The 20,627-nt window shown below is 31.4% G+C and overlaps 1 protein-coding gene across 2 annotated transcripts in view; it reads left to right on the top strand.

Moving 5' to 3' along the window:
- The first annotated feature begins 252 nt into the window (after positions 1-252).
- Positions 253-20,627, top strand: part of LOC126906791 (spondin-2) — a 75,377-nt gene continuing 55,002 nt past the window's right edge. Inside the window, exon 1 of one of the 2 annotated variants that reach the window (XM_050687643.1) lies at positions 253-541. In XM_050687643.1, coding sequence (XP_050543600.1) covers positions 340-541 — 202 coding nt within the window. In that variant the 5' untranslated portion in view covers positions 253-339. Of the gene's footprint in view, positions 542-16,137; positions 16,371-20,627 lie in introns of those variants that run through there. The other variant, XM_050687644.1, reaches the window with a different exon arrangement.

The raw sequence follows: 20,627 nt of genomic DNA, 5'->3' as shown, positions 1-20,627 counted from the left end.
CTTTCTCGACTAATTAAGTGGTTAATGATAAATAATTACTCCATATATATATATATGAGATGTTTAATCTGTCTTAATATTTATATTGCTACAATTAAATTATTTTACAAAAAGGTGTGTAAAAAAAATGAAATTATGATTGGCTTGCCATACTTTAGTGTATGCACGGGACGGAAAGGGTGAGTTTTAAAATCAACACGTTGGAAGATTTGTTACGGTGGCGCGGTGGTGGCGGTTCGCTGTTACAGTCAGCGTTGGTTAGTAAACTTTTGCCTGCGGTCCGATCGACACGCCGACCGTTGTCATACATCTACGAAAAGTACGCGCCCGTCGAACGTCATGCTGTACACCGGCCGGTTAATATTGGTGTGCCTCGTGGCTGTCGTGGCCACCTGGTGCCGGTCTTCCGGTGCGTCACCGTCCTGTTCGCCCGACAAACTCGCAAGATACCGCGTGTCAGTGCGCACGTTTTGGACTAGAGACCGGTTCCCGAAGCATTTTCCGGAATGGAGGCCTCAAGCTCAATGGAGTAAAGTCATAGGTAATGAAACAGAAAATGTATACAAGAGCTCTTTATTTTGTAGAACGTCTATTAGTTGCAGAAAAATTTCATTTTAAATTTGTTCGAAAATTAAGCAGAATAAAAAACACATTAGAGACATTCGAGTGAAGAAATCGAAATTTAATCTAAAATAATAGTGTAAAAAAATATAATAAAATAGAAAACTATCCACTTCAATAATAATTTTACCTCATTAACATTTGTGAACTTGGTTACTTTACTATTTGGGTTTTGTTTTTAAAGGTTAGAACAGTTATTTTCCAGATTTATTATGACAGTACGAATAATAATGATGAAAACTTTGTTGTTTTGATTGATTCTTTTAACACTAGTTACATCTGTCATAAAATATTCTATATTATTTTCCCTTATGTGTTATAGGGGTGTCAACTTAACTTTTTTTACCTAGTTCTTATATAGTTTAGTTCTATTTTTTTAATATGACTTTTAAAAACTAACAAAGTATTGTCTGATCTATTAAGTTTTTTTTTCGGGTAAATGTATTCATGCATAAATAATAAATTTAAAGAAAATAATTAAAAAATAAATAGCTGGCTTTATAATCTCTCAGCCAGATAATTTTTTTTGAGAATCGATTATTTTTAGAATTACCTTGTTATGTCAAGAAAAATAACATCGTTATGCATAAGATACTTTATAAATAACTATAATGGCATAAATGTTTTACATACATATGTGTATTATTTTAGTTAATACATCAAGAAATTTTGATTAATTTAAACATTTTTTTAGATACTATACAAAAGATTATATTTTCTGATAAGAGTTTATGAATTTACATAAAATGAAGTAGACGAATGAAATTTTTTCCTGATCTTAAAGTCATTTTCATGAGAATTATTGTCTAAGTTATTAAATGAAGTAAATCAACACTGTTTATAAAAGTCAAAAAATTGTTTTTTACTAGAATTGAGGGCATTTATTTATCACCATAAGGTATATTTACCAAGTATTAGTGAATTTATTATCGCTATTTATAAAATGTTGCATAATGACTACCAAGATGTAAATATCATGTATGTTTTTGTAAAATTTATACACAATTATGTATGAAATAAAAATGTCAGTAAATTGTTGTTTTAATAGAAAGCGTCACGCGTCATATGATGTATAAACCAAATTTAATTCCATTAATTAAACACTTTATTTATGTGTGTTGTAACAACAGCTAGTCATGAACTTTTCATTTCAAAAAAACCATTTGACTAACAACGAGGTAAAAGAATATGCATTAAAACGGTCTATTGAAAATAAATTTCCCGTCGTCGAGTTTTTTCAATGTCTCTGGAAAGTATGGAAACTCAATTACGTATAGACACATTACGTCTTTGTGATAGTAGGTAACTCATGTAATTTGTGTATACATATTATCTTTACTAACAATTTATGTAAATGATAATTAAATATCCAGCGGCATACATTGCACTTGCTCTTATTCTGTAAAAAAACCAATATTTTTCGCAGATATGAATAGATTATAATGGATGTTTAAAGTCAGCTTCATTATAATTTTTTACGGCGCTAAAAAGCGAATTTAAGAGTACAGTATGGAGTAATAAAAAATCATTAAAAATCAGTTTTATATGATTCTGAATTGCCTTCAGTCAATTTATCAACTGAAATTGAACATAACTTTGTATTTTATTCATTTTTGGACGAAAAATATCTTTTATTTCGGTTTAATTTTTGACCTTTAAATGGACCGCGTATTAGTAGATTTTCCTTGTATTAAGCAAACAAGTTAAGGTTACGTTTTGTAATGACCAACCGCTTCTTAAACGTGGTTAGAATCCTACAAATATAACTTCATAAACATGGGCATATTTATTTATAAATATATAGTGCATCTGTGTATACAGGGTGTTTCTCCATATTCTGACATCAGTAATACCTTTTGAACTAGCAAATATTTTGTGTTACTTACTTTTTAAATATTTTTGGACTGTGTTTTCAGATTGTTTATTATTTTTTATCAACAATAAAAATAAACTTTTTTATTTTATTCAAAATTTTAAAATATCCATTTTTAGTTTAAGCTGTACCCCAAGTTGTATGAATTGTTTGTACTCGTTAAGTACTTATCCTAAAGTAGTTATCGGGCAAACGAATTTTTTCGTAAGACAAGGGCTAAAAATTGTTTTAAAATTAAAATAAATTTTTTTATTATTATGATAAAAAATAATAAACACGCTAAAAACAGCCCAAAAGTGTAAAAATAATAATAACGAAAAATGTTCGCTGGTGTAAAAGTATTTAAGATGTCACAACATGGTGGAACACCCTGTATACGAAAGATAGGGTCAATCAAATGCCACAAAAGGCTACCAGGCATGGTGTAAAGGTTTTCTATCGACAGTTAAGCAACAACATAGAAGGGTATTAATAATAACAAGGGATGAACGAGGAGAAGAGATTTTTCAAAGTTACAAAACTGTCGGGCCTTTTTTGAGTCCATTGATGAACAAGAGACCCGTACACAGAAATAGGACGCACTAGCTCTGTGTGAATACAAAAAAATCCGGTGAAATTTTCCAAGGCTTAATATATTTCCCGCTATTTTTTTGTTGTGATCTCACATTGCCATTATTTGGCGGATGTGTACCTAAGTTTTGCTGTTTTTATGATTTCCTAGGAGATCAACCGCCTTAGAACTTGTTGAACTTATCAAAATCCTTATTGTTTAAACACGAATACGTATCAGGTACAAATAAAAATTGGAATTATATGAAATTGCTCTTTGGTTTTGTTTAAACTTAAAAATACATAAATTAAAAATAAAGAATAAATACACAGTGTATTGATACTTTTATTTATATTAAACATTTCTGTTTTATTTAACATAATTTAATGGCTAAAATGTAATTTAACAACAATGAAATTTTAGAAAAGTAAAAAATTTCTTTAATTTTATACTACTCATTATTTTCTTAAAAAAAAAAAAATACTTATATTTAAATGGAATAATTTTTATTAAATAAAAAATTGTCTTCGTCCTACAATAAACTTTTAAAATATTTTACCCGCTTCTTGATGTTACTGGAATACAGTATTATCAATATTTATTTTTTATTAAAGTATAACTAAAGAGTAACTGCTGCCAACGATAAGAAATAAGTTTTTCCAGGGACAACTTAACAAAACTCGGTAATATCATGAATGTGATAATTTAATATTTTTTAAAAGAAAAAGTAACAGAAGAAATAGATTATAATATTTTATCTTATTGTATACTTCTTGAATTATTACCCTATTTGTAAAGTATAAAATTATTAACAAACATTGTTATTTTAAAAGTTATTTTTAAATCATCAACAATTGCGAGTCGAAGAATATCTAATAATATGACATTTAGGAGACAATTTTTTTTTTAATAAGCCGGTAAAATGCTTAGACGCAAATAATCAATTGTATTACATTTTTAAACATTTTTTTTCAATAATTTACTTAAAATCATGATAGATTATAATAAAAAATAACCCTTTATTATAAATTATTTTTGTGCTAAGTATACAGTTTTTCTTTAAAAAAAAATATCAACTAAAATCTTTTAATCATTCATAATTAATTTAATAAAGTACAGAGATATTTTTTGATTTTTTCATTAATAAGTATATTATTAAAAAAAGAAATAGTGCGAATTATTGATCTAAGGGTAAATATTTGTTAGAATTCCTTAAATTTTTTATTGCATTGGTTTGAATTTAAGTTAATAGTTCATCAATTTTTTTCAATGACCTACATTTTCCCGAGTACATGTTATTTTTTAACATAGAGTAGATTGAAAATCTCAGGGCAGCAAAATGTTTTTAGCATTTTGTTTTGAACAATATTTAATACGTTTATTAAAAACAAGCCAAAACAATGTTTTTTTTTGTACAATTTTTCAGTTTAATATTTTTTTCATTATTGATTATATTATTATTTATTAAAATAATAATAAATTTATTATTAATTAATATATCATTTACTAATAATTACTCTAATCACATAAATATTGATCAAAGTGTCTATTGAACAGAGTATCCACTAAAGGTATTTTGACGTCCTGGGTAAAATCATAGATTTCGCTTTACATATTTTTTAAATAAAAACCGTAGGCACAATTTAAACAAAATTTTTATAGTGGCTTATTATATTTATTAACTTTCCTTTCTCAAAAATTTCTTTTTATATGATTTTACATGTAGCTTTTCTAAAATTTTCGAAGTGCTAATTTTAATATCAGAATGGTTAAGTTTCTACCAGCCCCTCGAATTTGTATTGCGTTAAACATAAATACATTTCAACTTAGAAAATACACGACATTTTTATTTTATTTGACAGTCCAATACTTCATTAAAACTATTTTTCTGCATAAGTTAATTTATGTAAAATCTTAATACCTTTAAAGTAAATGTTTAAAAAAATGTATTTTAACGTTTTAAACGCGTTGAAAAANATTTTTCTGCATAAGTTAATTTATGTAAAATCTTAATACCTTTAAAGTAAATGTTTAAAAAAATGTATTTTAACGTTTTAAACGCGTTGAAAAAGTCAAACAAGTTTAAATAAAAAAATATTTTAGTTGTTATATTAAAAAAAAAAATACTATTTTTCTTTTGTAATCTTATGTCATAGACACATCTTATATCAAGAGGTCGGCCTAGCCTGGTGGGTAGAAACGTATGTATTGTGTGTTTCTGGGTTCGATCCCCAGGACGCCAACGAGATTTTTTTATGATTTTCTCATCTGGGGGTGTCTGATCTCTGGTGCAAGACGGCCATAATACCCGTGCCATCCATCATTGGCCTAGCCAAAAACCATTTTTGACTTCCTAACATGTGAAAGAGGGCCGCCACCTTTTGTGCCATGTTAAGATCAGGAAATAGAAACAAGTAAAACTGATCATTTTTCATTTTAACCCCAAAAAAACATTAAATAAAAATGAAACAAATATTTTTTTAAAATTTAAAATATTTAAATTAAAAAATATTTTTTTTCTATATCGCTGAAAATGTCACATTTTAAATAGATTATGTACATACATCATGTCCAATCGTTTGACATAAATAAATAATTAGATGTTGTGCAACAGCTTAAATGTTCGTTTTGGTTATGTTTAAGGCATCAGATATTATTTATAAAAGTTAAATAAGAGGTAGTAGTATTATTGTTCACCTGAAGCAAAGGATTACGTAGTATGTTCAAAAGGTTAACTGTATTATTAAATAGTCTATTTAAAAAATATTGTTTTTACTCTATCCGCGTTTAAAATAATATTTAATGCCCATAAAATCTGAGTGACAGAAAATGTTTAAAAACAAATTTGTAAGATCCTTTATTAGGTACAATAATAGTAATTTAAATTTTATATCTGTGCATTATAGTCTAGGAACAAAGTTCTTATGTGAATAGTTCTGTGTAGGCAATTTCTTCTATTTTCTTAATTGTTTTTCTGTAACGTCTTATTCAAAAATGAATTTCAAAGAAATGAAATGTAAATATTATTTCTCTTAATATTAATATATAGTAAAAGCACCCGATTAATAATATTAAATGTTAATTTATTACTTTGTTAAAATGTTCTTTTACAACAAGTACTATTATTTTTGCACAATTATTGATTACAAACAGATGTTACCAGTGTAATAAATTGATCACTTGTCAAATATAACGTAAAAATATAAGAGTTTTTAAATTTTTTTCTACAAAACTCAATAGATATTAAGCTATAAAATGTAATATTACTTTTAAAAGTCTTCTTCTCATTATTGTATTTTAGAGAAAATTTATTAACTTAAAATAATAAATTGCTTTATTTGGATTTAAATAGGTCATGACATATTATATAACACTTAATAAATAAAATAAAAATGTAAATGTATATAAAGTGACACGTTGAAAAAATAACGAAAAGAGCTTTTTTGATGTAGAATTTCATGATAAGACGTTAAAAATATAGTTTGTCGGGATGGTTTTTATTTTATTTTAGAAGAATTCCTTGTTATTATTATATATTTTTGGTCTCAACCGGATTTCTCTTGTGACTTTATAGAAATGTTTTAATAATGCTCTATAGTACTATTATAACATGTAACAATGTGCTCTAAGAGTGGTAGTGTCAGTTGTACTTCTATAAAGGCGCACAAAAGGAAACGGAAATCTCTTATTTATTCCGTCAGCCTGTAGTATTTCTTAGTAAAGTAGAAAATGCAATTACGGTCCGGAGGTATCTGCATAGTAGTGGTTGAGATAATGTACAGTAATCTGTTTGGATAAAGAATTCAAAAATGTGAACCAATTAATCGACTGCTCATGAAAAATGTGGCAAATGAAATAATTTGTGGTGGTGCAGTTATTTCTTGAGATGGTAACAGCGTTTCGTTTAATCGAGTAAAATGTGTAAATCTGCCGCCGTGTGGTGTTCAAAGATGAATAAAATTTGTAATTAATTGTACTTCAACAGGGTTCGTAACGGCAATGAGAGTGCTTCTAGTATATTGTATGGCGTTGTAAGAACGAAAAATAATAAGTCAAATGCCAGCGACGTTTTCGAAGGGCAATCGACAGAAATTTCGGGGTGAGAAATTTACGATCAAGAGGTTGATCGCCTTGTGCATTTTTGCCACCGCCAAAAGCCATGGCAAACGTACGTACGTCTGGTGCACGTTTACCCACAACAAATCACTGCACTCCCCTCTTGGTCTCCTGCCGAGGATAAAGCCGCTCCAAGATGCCGGTGCTTTTGTTATCTTTTCGGCTCAATTAACCTATGCCGCCCTCCGGTATGCGATTACAACGTATACCCGTCACTACCCAGCCCAACCGTAGAGGTGGCGACGGAGGGGTTCATTTGTCAGTTGGATAAGTCGGATCGACGAAAGCGGTGGAAAGAGATAAACACGACTTTAGCAATGTTTGGCCGAGGAATTTAATTTGATAATCGTCGTCGGTCGGACGATCCAATGGCTCCGGCCGGTTAACGTTATTTTTCATGTAAAATATTTAAAAAATAACTTTGTTTATCGAATTGTCTCGATGAAAGGCGAAAACTTTTTTCGACGACTGAAGAACCAATACAATGTTGTTATTTTTAATACCGCGAGCGCATAACATTGCAGCTCTTTTGTGAACTCGAGCTTTTTAAACAAGACCAAAAAACGTATTAATCAATACGCGCGGTTATTTTTCTACGCAATAAAAAATGTTCAGTAATACCACAAGCGACACTATTGAAGGTGTTTTGTGATTGTCCGTCGTTTTCGTATGATAATTAAAATGCTAGTGGTGGCAAAAGAATCCTGTTTGTAAACCGCGACACATTTCGTTCCGGTAAAAAAACACTTCAGGTACACAAATGGGAAGTATATTATGAATGTATAAATAAAAATGCCGAGCGATTTCGCTGCCAAACTATTTAGCGGCGTCGACGAATTTTCACGGCGACAACATGTTGAAAATCGTGTCTAGTGTTATCCGATATGCCGTCGGCGCGCCGTGTCCGTTCTAAATTTATAATGTCTACTCCCTCACACGGTAACATCCAATAGCTCATTACGAAACACCTATGGCCGTGTAATAGCTGACTGTTTTACACGTTGTGCGCCGGCATACGTTGTGAGTAGCTAGTCGAGAAATTGCACTGTACGCGGTCAGAAACGATGCAGTGCGACGGCAAGTGACACACAAACGCATAGCCGCACAATTCGCCGCTTGGTTTCTCTCTCTAATTTTGGGTGTCGGTCACATCCGCGAACGGCCGTCTATTAATACCGGCGGCCGACCGTGTTGTTGCCGTGCCAAAGCGTTGCGGCGGTGCACCGCTGCCGATTGCACTCCCGTTCGCGTCTCATGACACAGGCGCGGCGGACGGATCCCTCCCGCAAAGGGTCGCGCCTGTTGATACTGCCGGGAGTCGGTGTTTTTCCTCGGACGACCCTCGCGTTCGCGTCTCCCATAAAATGTACCCAACACACGATAGGCAATCAATCATAACCGCCGTTCGACCGGTGCATCGGCCGACGACGTGCCGGAAACGGGTGTCGTTCTCCCGTTTTGTGCGCTAACCGTCTTACGCGTGCGCTTGTAGACGCCGCAAACTATAGACGTCGGCGTCGCTAGAAGAATGAAAAAACGCCGTCCACTCGCCGCCGACCTCTGGCAGTAATTTTGTGTCGTGTCTATGCAGAGTGACGTTTTCGGCGGGTTCCAGTGGCCCACACGCTCTTTTCGACAAACGGTTTGCAATAAATGCGCGCGCTGTCTAAACACAGTACATTGGAAATGAATGTTGGATCTGAATTGAATTTCGCGAATATAATAAATTGGTTTAACCCAACCGAGTGTTTTTAAGAATATTCTTGATAAAAACGCAAACCGTTCGTTTACACGTTACTTCTATGTCAGTAGGCTGCCGTAACGGTGTCACTGTTGCAGTCAAACAACTGTTTGTTGGTATTTTAAACGCATAGAAATGGAATTGTAAGATGAAATCGTACATCATTGGCCGGACTGAGATGTTAATTAAGTTAAAAACACGAGATAACTGTTGAAACTTTAAACTCGTCGTGTAACGAGTCCATGTAATAATAATGATTCATATCTACCCCCGTAAGAATTATGGGCATAAATTGATATTTTCCCGGGAAACTGTTAATTACCATCGCTTAGTTGTTGTACCACGGGGTCCAGCTGCAAGAGATAATAATGCACCGCCCTCGTTATATATTATTTTCCAGTAGATGTTGTTACACTTGGGGATAAAGTTTATCCGTAGTAACTCACGATTAACTAGCACGACCTGTCCAGACCTCTACACAGACAAGCAAATACGATTTTTAATTTGAATTTATTTAATTGGATTCTTATAATCAACGAAAGCGTAGGTACAATGGAGTTACGTCCAGTGTATTTATCGATCAATTATATTTATTATGTTAGGCTTACGAAAAATAAAATACACGTGTATGTACGTATACATTTTTTTATGTTTCCTCTCTTGCACGCGTTACTTTTGAGTGTTGTTTGACTGTATGAAAAATTTGAATTCACATGTCAAGGTAATAAAATTTCAAAAATGTAGCTAGAAGAGATTTATTATTCAATTTCCAGGGACCTATTAGGTTCAAACACGATTTTTTGAAATCGGTGTGCTAAACTCTTGTAGTCGAAGATTACTTTCAATTAGTACAACTATAATTTATGTGCTACAAATTAGTTGTGTTTACGACTGGTGTCCCGATGTTTATTTTTATATAAATAGATATAACAACACATTTATTTCTCAACAAGATAATGTATAGTTTATCGGTGTTTTTTTCTTTAATTTATTCGTTTATGAAATTAATTAAAGCATTCAATTGGTTGCTCATAAATATTAAGCATCGTATTTTTTTCTTCTACAACCATTTTGTAAATAGACAATTTAAAATTTTACTCAAATTTTAATATTTATGCGGTACAGGTAAATGACTAAAATGCTTCCAGTTTGCAATTTGGTGTTCATATTTTTGCAACAATACAACAACAATAATATGAGATATAAAGTTTCTTGAGTTATCTTTTAGTAGTTATGTCATAGTGTTCGTAACTATTAGTCTTGAAAATTGTTTTTCGTTGATCCTACCGACCCTTCTTGTGGAGGTCATGCCCTGTGTGAGCTTAAATGGATGAAGTCTCTCTTGAATCTCAAGAGATTCAACGTGTCTAGCAGCATGCTAAGAAACTTTGAGCTAAAGAATAATATGCAGAAAGTGCTTTTTCCACATTGCTTCTTTTGAGGTCCGTCCCTAGTCTCTGTACGCGACTCCCACTGGAATATTGAATAAATTATATTCTATATGTAATCTGCTGATATGTTTTATTCAGAGACAGGAGGTATTATGAAAAACAAACAACTGTTTATTGAATATTTTTATTTCCACGTGTTCAAACATTCATTAGCTCCCTAAGAATATTAGGTTTTATAGATTTATTGATTAATCTGGAAAATGAGCCGTTCGAAAATGTAAAAGCTACAATTGTTATATATAATATGATGTCATTATATATAAGTCTAATATATTATAAATAAAAACAAATTACCAACAGTTATTAAAAACTGTTTTGAATATAAAAGCTAAGGCACTTGTTAATTTTAAAAAATAATTATTTTTAAACGTTAAAAATCAATTCATGAATGAATTAAAAACTGTATATATGTACATTGAGGTTAATGAAATTAGAAATAAAAATTCGTTATTTTCTAAAGAAAATATTTGACTGTGTACATTGATTATAATGGGTTAATGATTAGTAATAAATTCTAATTTTAAAAATCATTTTCTTTTTGAAATTTCGCCTAATATGCAATCGTGTGCAAAAATACAATTTTGAACGTCAACTAAAATTATGATTGGAATTCGAATATAACTATTTATAAGAAGTAAGGGTTATTTTTTCATTTGATATATTTATTTATTTTAATCATCCAAAGTTCTATTTAAACTATCGATGACACCACACTAAGCGTTTAACCAAAAACAACAATTATATCATAGTAACAGTTTTTTAGTGGAACATTTGAATTGCATGTAATTTTGAACGGAACGGGTACTGAAAAATACCTTTCTAGTGTATGTACCGACTGAATTTTCACATATTTTTATACGAGAATTGCGGATGGAAAAAAATTGTTTCACGTAATGCTGGGAGCGTTAAAAAGTTTTCCATTTTTTAATTTAGCAATCGGAGATCGTAGTTTTAGGTTACCAGAATAAAATATGATGCCCGTAGACAATGCGTACTGACGGTAAATATATTATTTAACTCCGGGCAAAGTGATGATGTTTTTTTTTTCTATTTCATCTACGCACTTACTTTTATAGTTTAGCGCCAACAGTGTTTACGAGAAACACTTAAAGAGTTCGACGATCCTTTTTTGTATTTCATCGTCGACAAACGCTTCAAATCTGAACGAATTATATATAATTATGCACGTCGACATTTATTTGAATGCTCGAAAAGGCAAAAATGCGTCCGTTTAATGCACTCTGTTCCACAGTAACAAGCCTTTAATGTAAAAATGTTTTATGCGGTACATAAACCGTCACGCAAAAGAATTAACAGTTTATTTTTATGAGGGTAAGATGTCGTTTCCCAACACGTTTGCCATTCCTGCGGCATATTGTGGTATCTTAAGAGTCAAGTTAACGAAGTATGGAATAATAAGCATAGTGTAAGTTTTCGCGAGGCGTAATAAAAACAAACGGTCTATGTGGTTTATTTTGTTTTTTGCGTTTGCAACTAATCTTCTACACTATCGCAGTGTATCCACGACAAGATTACTTTTGTATAGTTTCAAGCGATTTAATACAAAAGACTGTGTCGCTACCGACTCGTTTCGGGTAAACGGTCGAAAACTTTACTCGATTATAGTCTTATTACATATGCGCTTCTATTGCACTCATTGATAAATATTCTCTAATCGGTTGACTCGTACCCCGTACTCGAATCAAATAAAACAACCATAATCTAAATGTAAAAGACAAGTTAAAAGATTTCCATAAAAATGTGAAAAATTGACTGAATATTTAAAAATAGAGAGCCATATAAAACATTGACTCGTACGGCTACGAGAATATTTTTCCGTTAATAAATACTGTAATGTCTACTGTATTTTTTCCATATTATATCATCTGAAGTTATTTAACTATATTGCTCTTACTTTCCAAAGTAATTGTGTGCTATTTTTTTTTTTTTTTTGAAACAACGACTATCAACAAAGTTGATTTAGCAAAATTTGCTTGTGAAAATCATGTTGGCAATACGAATTCTGCTGGAATATCGACATTATAAGTTTAAATCATTGTTTTATGCGTAACGAAAGCATTAACGGAATTAAAAATCGAGAATTTTGCACTTGCCGTGTGCAAACAACAGACGTCTGGTTATTTACCGTTGTCGGTGGCGAGCCTATATTTTATATCGACAAACTATTTAGTTTCCAACTATACATCCGATACGATGTAAAGGTGGAAGTTTGGAGAGGAAAAGAAATGTGGAAATCCAGCGAGGACGATGGTCTGGGGAAATAGAGAAAAGCGTTTGCTTAGACTCGATGCAGAGCTCTTAAGGCGATAAAGTCTGGTGATAATTTATCGGTAAAACCAACGTAATTTCCATTAACGCAATAAACGACCGAGAGAATGGATTTATGACTGCCTGCGGTGCTCTTGTTTTACTGTTGTGGACGTATTTCAGAAAATACCAATAAAAATCGGTATAAAATTTCAGTTGGTCGGCCATGTTTATACATTTCTACGTGTACAATTGCCTCTTTACTTCATTCAATTACCGTTTGTTGGACATGACAATATTTTGTCAAGGGATAACACAATTACCACCAGTATAATGCTTCGAATAACACTTGCTACGAACGACAGTTCATAGGATTAGTGATAACGATTTCTTTTTTTATGATACAATTATCACTACGACATATTTAGTACTCGGACATTCGAATTTCCACAACATCGTAATATTTTTTTTACTAATGTCACCGAGACAAAAAATATTCAAGACGATCCTTGTCCCTTTTAACGATATAACAGATTTTAAATTCAAAATTATCAATAAAAACCAGTAAAATGAATTGTCTAATTATTTTTAACGAGATGTTTATATTGAAAACAACAAGATGCTATTCAAAACTATATTTTCTATGAGATTTACAAAAGTATACCCTGTTGTTTTAAGTGTACCATTTAAAACAACATGATAAATGATGATCGACATTTTCTCGGAGCACAAGTAGAAATCGTGGCCGCAACATGTATAATGAGACTTATATATCACTGAAATAGTATGCAATTTGAGGATCGTGTCAAGACATTACTACCTTCCTGAGCAATGTACAACATTATCAGATGTTGGTACTAAATTTTCAGGAAATTATACATAATCGTGCATCGATTAATTTCCTATTATTTTATTGAATAAATTCATAATTATCAAAAGTTTTAAGAACTTATTTAATTTAAATAAAATAATCACAAATATTGTAAATGAAGTGTAATTTTAGCAGTTTTGATACGTTTTTTTTTTGTTAGTAGACCAAACTGATCAACTTCTACTGGAACGATTTCATTCAAAAATACACAAATCCTATCTAGTTATCTGTATCATATTTTTGAAAAATTCTTCTCAATTCCCGTAATAAAGTTAATTGTTCCAAAACAGATGGTGTTGATATTTTTAAAATTTACTTTATATTGAAATAACCTTTTAAATGCTGGATGGATTATTAATCTTTGATTAATTATGAAAATTAATTTTTGGTAAAAATTGTCGAAAAAAACTCTGACTTCTATTAATGATTGACCTTTAAAATGGAAAAATCAAGTAAATTTAAATGGATATGATAAAGTTTATACGCATTGAATTATCTTACAACAGAGATTTTGATTTCTTATACCAATCAATACTAATCTAAAAAAAAAGTCTCATCTTCTAATAGATAACAGTTATACGGGGTGTTAAGTAAGTAAAGAAATGGGGCAGTTGTTGTGAACAATGAGAGCAATAGAAACCCTTTTCCTTACTTACTGAACACTATGTATAATTTAATGTGGTTATTTTTTTTCAAAAACTTTGAGAGTCAAAATGAAATGTTTTTTTATAAAAGTTTTGTTTTACATATGAAGTCATTATTCAATTTTTCTAAAAATATATTAAATGTAACTACGTTAACATTTTGCATGTCATTTGTGATGTACAAACATCTTTCATGGTTTTTATAATGCGACGTCAGGGTATAATCTATTCAAATATATCTTTTACATATTTTAAATAATCATTTATTCAATGGTAAATAAAAGTCTGGAATTCTAACATTTTGTTGTACTAATTTGACTCGCATGAATAGTAGTTATAATTCGTTTTATATCTAAAATCATTCAAAAGAATATTTTTTTTAGACTTATATTATGCTGCATTGAGTAGATAGTTGAAAAATTATCAAATAGAAAATAATCATGCTATATAGAAAATAAACAAATTCTGAGTAATCAAGAAATTTTTTTTATTAAATAAATCTTTGTAAAATATAAGGCGAGTTGATTACGCATTAGCAATTTTACTTGTTAAATTGTTTAGTTCAGTAACAAAATTTTTTAATCTGAAATAAATAAACGTTGTATAGAAGGTTTAAAAATAAATTTTTATAGATAAATTGCAAAATACTTGATTTGGAGTTATGATATTAAAGTGAAACTAATCTATTAAACTAGTGATTAACAGTGGATACATTTAAGACAGTTTTTTGAAAAGTTAGAGATTTGTAAAGTATTAAATAGAGTATACGGAAACTTTTATCAACACAGACAATCATTATGACGTTTAAGATTTTATTACAGGCGATTTATCAATAAATTACAATTGTCTGAATTAATTAATTAAAAACTTTTTTAATGTTTTTCGCACGCTTAAATAATAATTTATACACTTGGTAAATAAAAATTATAGTTGATTTCATAGTGATGATACCCCATTATTTTGGTAAAAGTCAAGATATTATTTAATAAGTATTTTCGATTCAAACTTTGAAATGTGTGCGTAGTTCATGTGAAAAATAGTATTATTTCGTTTTTTTAAAACACCGTTCTCATGCAAAATAAATAACAACTCGTTGATCTTAGATTAATAATATTCTGGTCTCAACATAAGAAACTTTTGTTTGGTTCTTTGTCCAGGTAAAAAGTTTTTATTATTTTGTCGGTAGTCCTCGAGGGGTTGTGTGGAGATTAACCAGCCTTAGGGTTCTGGCCGGTACTCAACTGAAGATTGCATTTTAATAAATCCTGAGTCTATGCACTGATGGCGCGACAAGCTAAATGAAGCTAAAACCCTTGANGGCCGGTACTCAACTGAAGATTGCGTTTTAATAAATCCTGAGTCTATGCACTGATGGCGCGACAAGCTAAATGAAGCTAAAACCCTTGAAGGTGTTGTTCCGAGTATACAAGTATGAAGAGCGAAGGGGAAAAAACGATTAACGTGCCGTTTTCTGCGAGGTTTTGGGTGTAACGCCGTGACAATTTTCTGAGAGGAAATAATTCACATTTGTACGGAGTGCTGTTTATGGTGTGGCTTAGACAACCTTCTGCCGAGAAGAAAAATGAAACGGTCCGCCAAATAATATTTCCCCTTTACGTTACAGTTACTCGGCCAATAAACTCTGTTAAGATTGAGAATGAGAAAGTTACAAACAGTAAAATCCAGAACTACTCTGGAAAATTATTTCTTCGTTGATGTAGGAACATTGTTTATGCATCTTGTAAACCGTGGGCCTTATAGTTCTGAAAATAATTATTGTTTTTATTCATTACTTAACGCTAATAATTTTGGAAGGTTCTATAAGAATGTATGGTATTGGACAGGAACGCAATATATTTCAACAAAGATAACACACTGTTTAGTTTAAATATACTAGTAATGTTTTGTTTAAATTTTAAATTCTCTTCGCAGAAGGGTAAAGTTAAACAAATAATGTGTTTACTTGAAAACTGTTCATTTGACATGATTGCGGCGGATGCAGTAGAAATTCTTTTAACTTGTATTTTTTTCCTTTCTCGTCGAGCGGTTGGCCAAAATGAGCGGATGACTTAAGTGATAAGAAGGGAATAACCGACGCTGTGTATTTTTTTTTTTTAGTATTTTTTTCTTCCCTCTGCCTCGTAATAATTTTTCCACTACATAGTGTCGGTGAACTTTGAGATAAACGCATTCACGGAGAACACGGAGAGATGATAGCTGCAAGGTGACATTAAGGTAATGTAATATAAATATATTATTACCAAACGTGTTTTTGGCGTTGTTCCATATTTTAACTGAATAGTGTTTATTCTATAGCATCGTCGCTGAGGCTAAACAAGGGATAATGTTTGATGTGTCTATCCGAAGAAATCTGACATTATGTCACTTGTACTTGGTTCACCTCTATTTTTATAAAAAAATGCATGTTTTTCATTCGAACGACGTGTATTATTTTAATAGAGACAGCAAGCAAAACATAAACTCGACATAGTGAAATCCTAAGACGCGTGCCTTTGTTGAATTTTTCTCAAAATCATTATAAATTGTAACTGTTTGTTTTTGAACGAGCAACATAAATCTTTCCAGCATATATAGATGTATACATTTTTTTTTGATAAAATGTCATGCTTTGAATATTGTACATTTTTAACTCGAGATATTATTTATTTTACATTCAACGTTTCCTCGCTAGCTTCCAGTGAACTCACATCGTGATTAACAAAATTGCGTTTTTTACCTACAGCTGTCAACTCAATTATGTTACTTTGCAATTGTCTGAAAACGAGTTCATTTGAATCCGTTTTTATACTTCCGTGTACTCTAATGGATATTTCTTGGATTATATATTTCCCACAAACTCAACTAGTTATAAGATTAAAGGTCCAACGATTCATTATACAACAATATTTATTTTTATTTTCTTTACTACGTAAGAAAAATTTTTAGTGTAAAAGTTAATGTGCTCTGACGTTAAAATGTTTTAAAAAGGTTAGTTTTTGTGATAGAAAGTTGAAAAAGGTGGATTACATGTATCAAGGATTTTTTTCAGAACTTTACTGAGAACTAGCTCTTTTGAACATTTTATAAGTTTAAGGCCGGCGAAACTCTAGTGAAGTTTCTTTTTTTTTGTTTTTTTTTTCGTAGAATTGAAACCAAATTTAACGTGCCGTGGTTATTTAATCGAAAATGAACAGAATGGATTTTGTTTTAAATGACAGTCTAATTGCATTAATGTATTTTAAAATAACTGTTTTAAATTTTATCTTTAGTATAATGCTAAAATTTTTTTTCAAGGTTTAATATATTAATGAACAATAACATGTTTATATTGTGCAATATATTTATTTTTATATTAATTTATCATCTCTTATACACTAACATAGATCATTAGATTATAGAATGATATAATTGTATATTTTTGTTTAAATGAGAAAATGATATTAATAAATTTTTATTTTATGTTTTAGGTGAGTAAATGAAGTGAGAGCTTAAGAAAAACTGTGTTCAATAGTAAGCGTTAGTTTAATAATTTTAAAATATTTATAAAATAGTAGATCTCTTCATATGTACGAATATGTATATGCAAAGAAAGTATACTTGAGATTATTAAATTTCTTTAAACAAATCAATTGCCATTAAAAAGCGCATTTTTTAGACTTGCAGACAAATAAGTCGCGTATGGTAAGACTAAACATAAAAAACCATTGGTGTAAAATACCTGTAACACGACATGAATAGGCATTTACTAACCTGTTTATGATACTCTGACGATGCTAAAGGTTTTTCGTAAAACGATCACGTTGATATCTTTTTTCAACCCTTTTTTTTATTTTAGAACTTGAGATTTCCGTTCACGTAAAAAAGTGATAACACTATCCAGAATATTAACAGTAGAGATATCCAATTAGCATACTGTTTATATAGTAAGTGAAGTAGCAAAAATATAAAACTGACAAAGTATATTTATTAAACGGATCCCAAATATCTATTTATTGTTTATGTTCGAATAAAAATAACAATCTAAAAAACCCTTAAATTCGAAAAAATAATCGTTTTGAACAATATTCCCGGTGATTAGAACCTTAAGGCAGTTTGAAATCGACCACTTCTCCGTTTAAAATTTAATTTGTTGCTTTTGACTGACCTTGACTTATATAATATTATAATACGTGCCGTGAGTAAACGATTAAGAGGTCCTCAAGACCCGCAACGAATATCCATTGGCATCTCTGAGTTTTCACCTTTACTGTCCCACATATACCTACAGACAAAACTGTCGGTTATTTGTATTCTTAGGGTACAAGCGTCAAACGTGTAAATAAAAAAGGTATAGGGCTGATTTATGTGGTCACCTTCGTCCTACACGACGCCCTCCCCGACTCATCTGTACACTGGAACCCCAACAATTTATAAGAGAGTTTTTTCCTACTCCCTCGTGCCGGCCAAAACGGCCGATGGCTACGAATAAATAGGCGTTCTATAAACGTGATACGAATAAGGAAACTATCGTCGACGGAATGTATAAACGGCAAAGATAGTTAAATTATTGATTGGTCCACCGCCAAAGTCCGTTTATTATTTCCGAAAATGTAAAAGCCGGCCCGTAATGGAATTCTGAGGAAATAAGTAGGTTTCTAACACAGATACTAAACCGATGACCTTTGTCGTACGCAGTTGTAAGGAGTCGTGAATACATCACACTTCTCCTATCGACAATCTGGACCGAAACTAATCCGGGTGATTTATCGTGCCCTTCCGATTTACTCCAATGAAAAGGATCTGAAAACAATCATTTCGCATGTACACGGACCGTGTTTTTAACTCATTGACCGCTAGGTCAGTTGTTTGCAAGCCACATTTTATAATGAAATCGTGTATCAAAGAGAGTGTAACGGATATTAATGCAAATTGTTAACACCATATATGTTAACTGTTGAATAAATTAACTTTTCCAACGATTACTCTAATGGCTTTTCGACAAATAAACGTTGGCTTTTGTGTCCGTAGCATAATCGCTATAATGCCTAATATATTTCGCATGATTTTTATGCAAAGCCGTCGTTGCGGACTGTGACAATATTAGTCGTTGGTGTGTTTTTACAGTACCTGCAGTATACAGTGCTGAAAACGCAGATAGATTTGAGAGCTTCAATGTGTCTGTTATACCGAAAAAACAACACACGATTTGTACAGAAAACTGAACATATAATTTATGACGAACCCGAACGTGAACGCGTGTGCTCGAGATGTTTTAGCGGACAAACGTTTTGTAACTTTCCAGTTAAAATTGTTTGTGGATACTTGCAGGGGTCGGAGAAACGATGAGCTGGGCCCCAAATAATATAAAAGCAAAGTTTCGAGTAAATACCGAACGTATGTGCCCGACACCAACGTTTAGTTATGGCGATTTACAACACTTATTTTACGCCCTTCGAGCATACCAATGGCAAATGTATAGGGGTAAATTATTTTAAACTGCTTTTACGTGTGATTTGCCTTCACTTCATAGAGGTTATTTGTATTTCAAAGCTGACATACAGATAAATTTACTCGGGGAACGTTTATGTTTCTATCCCTTATTTACCAACTTATGTTTCGACGGAACACAAAAGAATCTCCAATTAACCAACGCAGTACTGTTTAATTAAAAACATTTTTTACACATTTCACCTGTCACGTCTATTTACAGTTGTCTATTTGTTAACGCACAGATTTTTTCTTTTTTTTTCGCACCACTTACATGTGTTCAAAACTTTGGTACAACGGTTACTGTTTTGGGAAATTTCAATCTAGTAAATGAATCTTTTTTCTTGACGTTCAGAGAAATAGAGGGCGAGTTTGTAGTTCCTGCGAGCGTGTGGTTGCAAAAACACAATAGTGAATCCCTCGCCGTGTGTATCCCTTGTTTGTTTAGCCACAGCAGTGCGAGCAGGTAAAATCAATTTTCGTAATAGGTGTGTCATCTTTATAACCTCGTTCAATAGCAACTTCGTGTTTCTTCCGTGTTATGTCGAATAATCATTTTTTCCAATCAAGTCTTACTTGTATCGGGTTTTCGGTATATTGACAATAGAAGAGCTGCCAGCGTTTTCGTTTTGTGAATTTCTTCCGAGTGTTCCTAAGGAATCTAATCGCTGAACGTGTGCTTGTTTAATACATTGGTCAACTCTATCAAAACACGTTTGGAAATATATTTCTATTGACATTAATCAGATCCTGAAAATACAATAATTGTACTTTTAAAATAAATCTTTTATTACGTCTATGAATAACGTCAGGTGCCAAATGATTTTGAACAGTGACTCGTGTCTGGCAGATGTGGATCAGCGATCATAGATCCTTTATGATTGTTTTAAAATTTAACTTCTCTAATTGTCTCATAATAAAAATATTGAGACACATTTAAGTTATTTGTGTATTTTTCTGGACAACTTTTGCTGTCTAGTTTTAGCATAGGATTTACCCTGATAGGGTTTCTAAGGTATATAATTT

Source organism: Daktulosphaira vitifoliae, unplaced genomic scaffold (assembly GCF_025091365.1).
Source record: "Daktulosphaira vitifoliae isolate Bord-2020 unplaced genomic scaffold, ASM2509136v1 Scaffold_5, whole genome shotgun sequence".
Taxonomy (NCBI): Eukaryota; Metazoa; Arthropoda; class Insecta; order Hemiptera; family Phylloxeridae; genus Daktulosphaira; species Daktulosphaira vitifoliae.
Note: the sequence above shows the minus strand (reverse complement) of the source record. Positions and strands in the feature narration are given on the sequence as shown.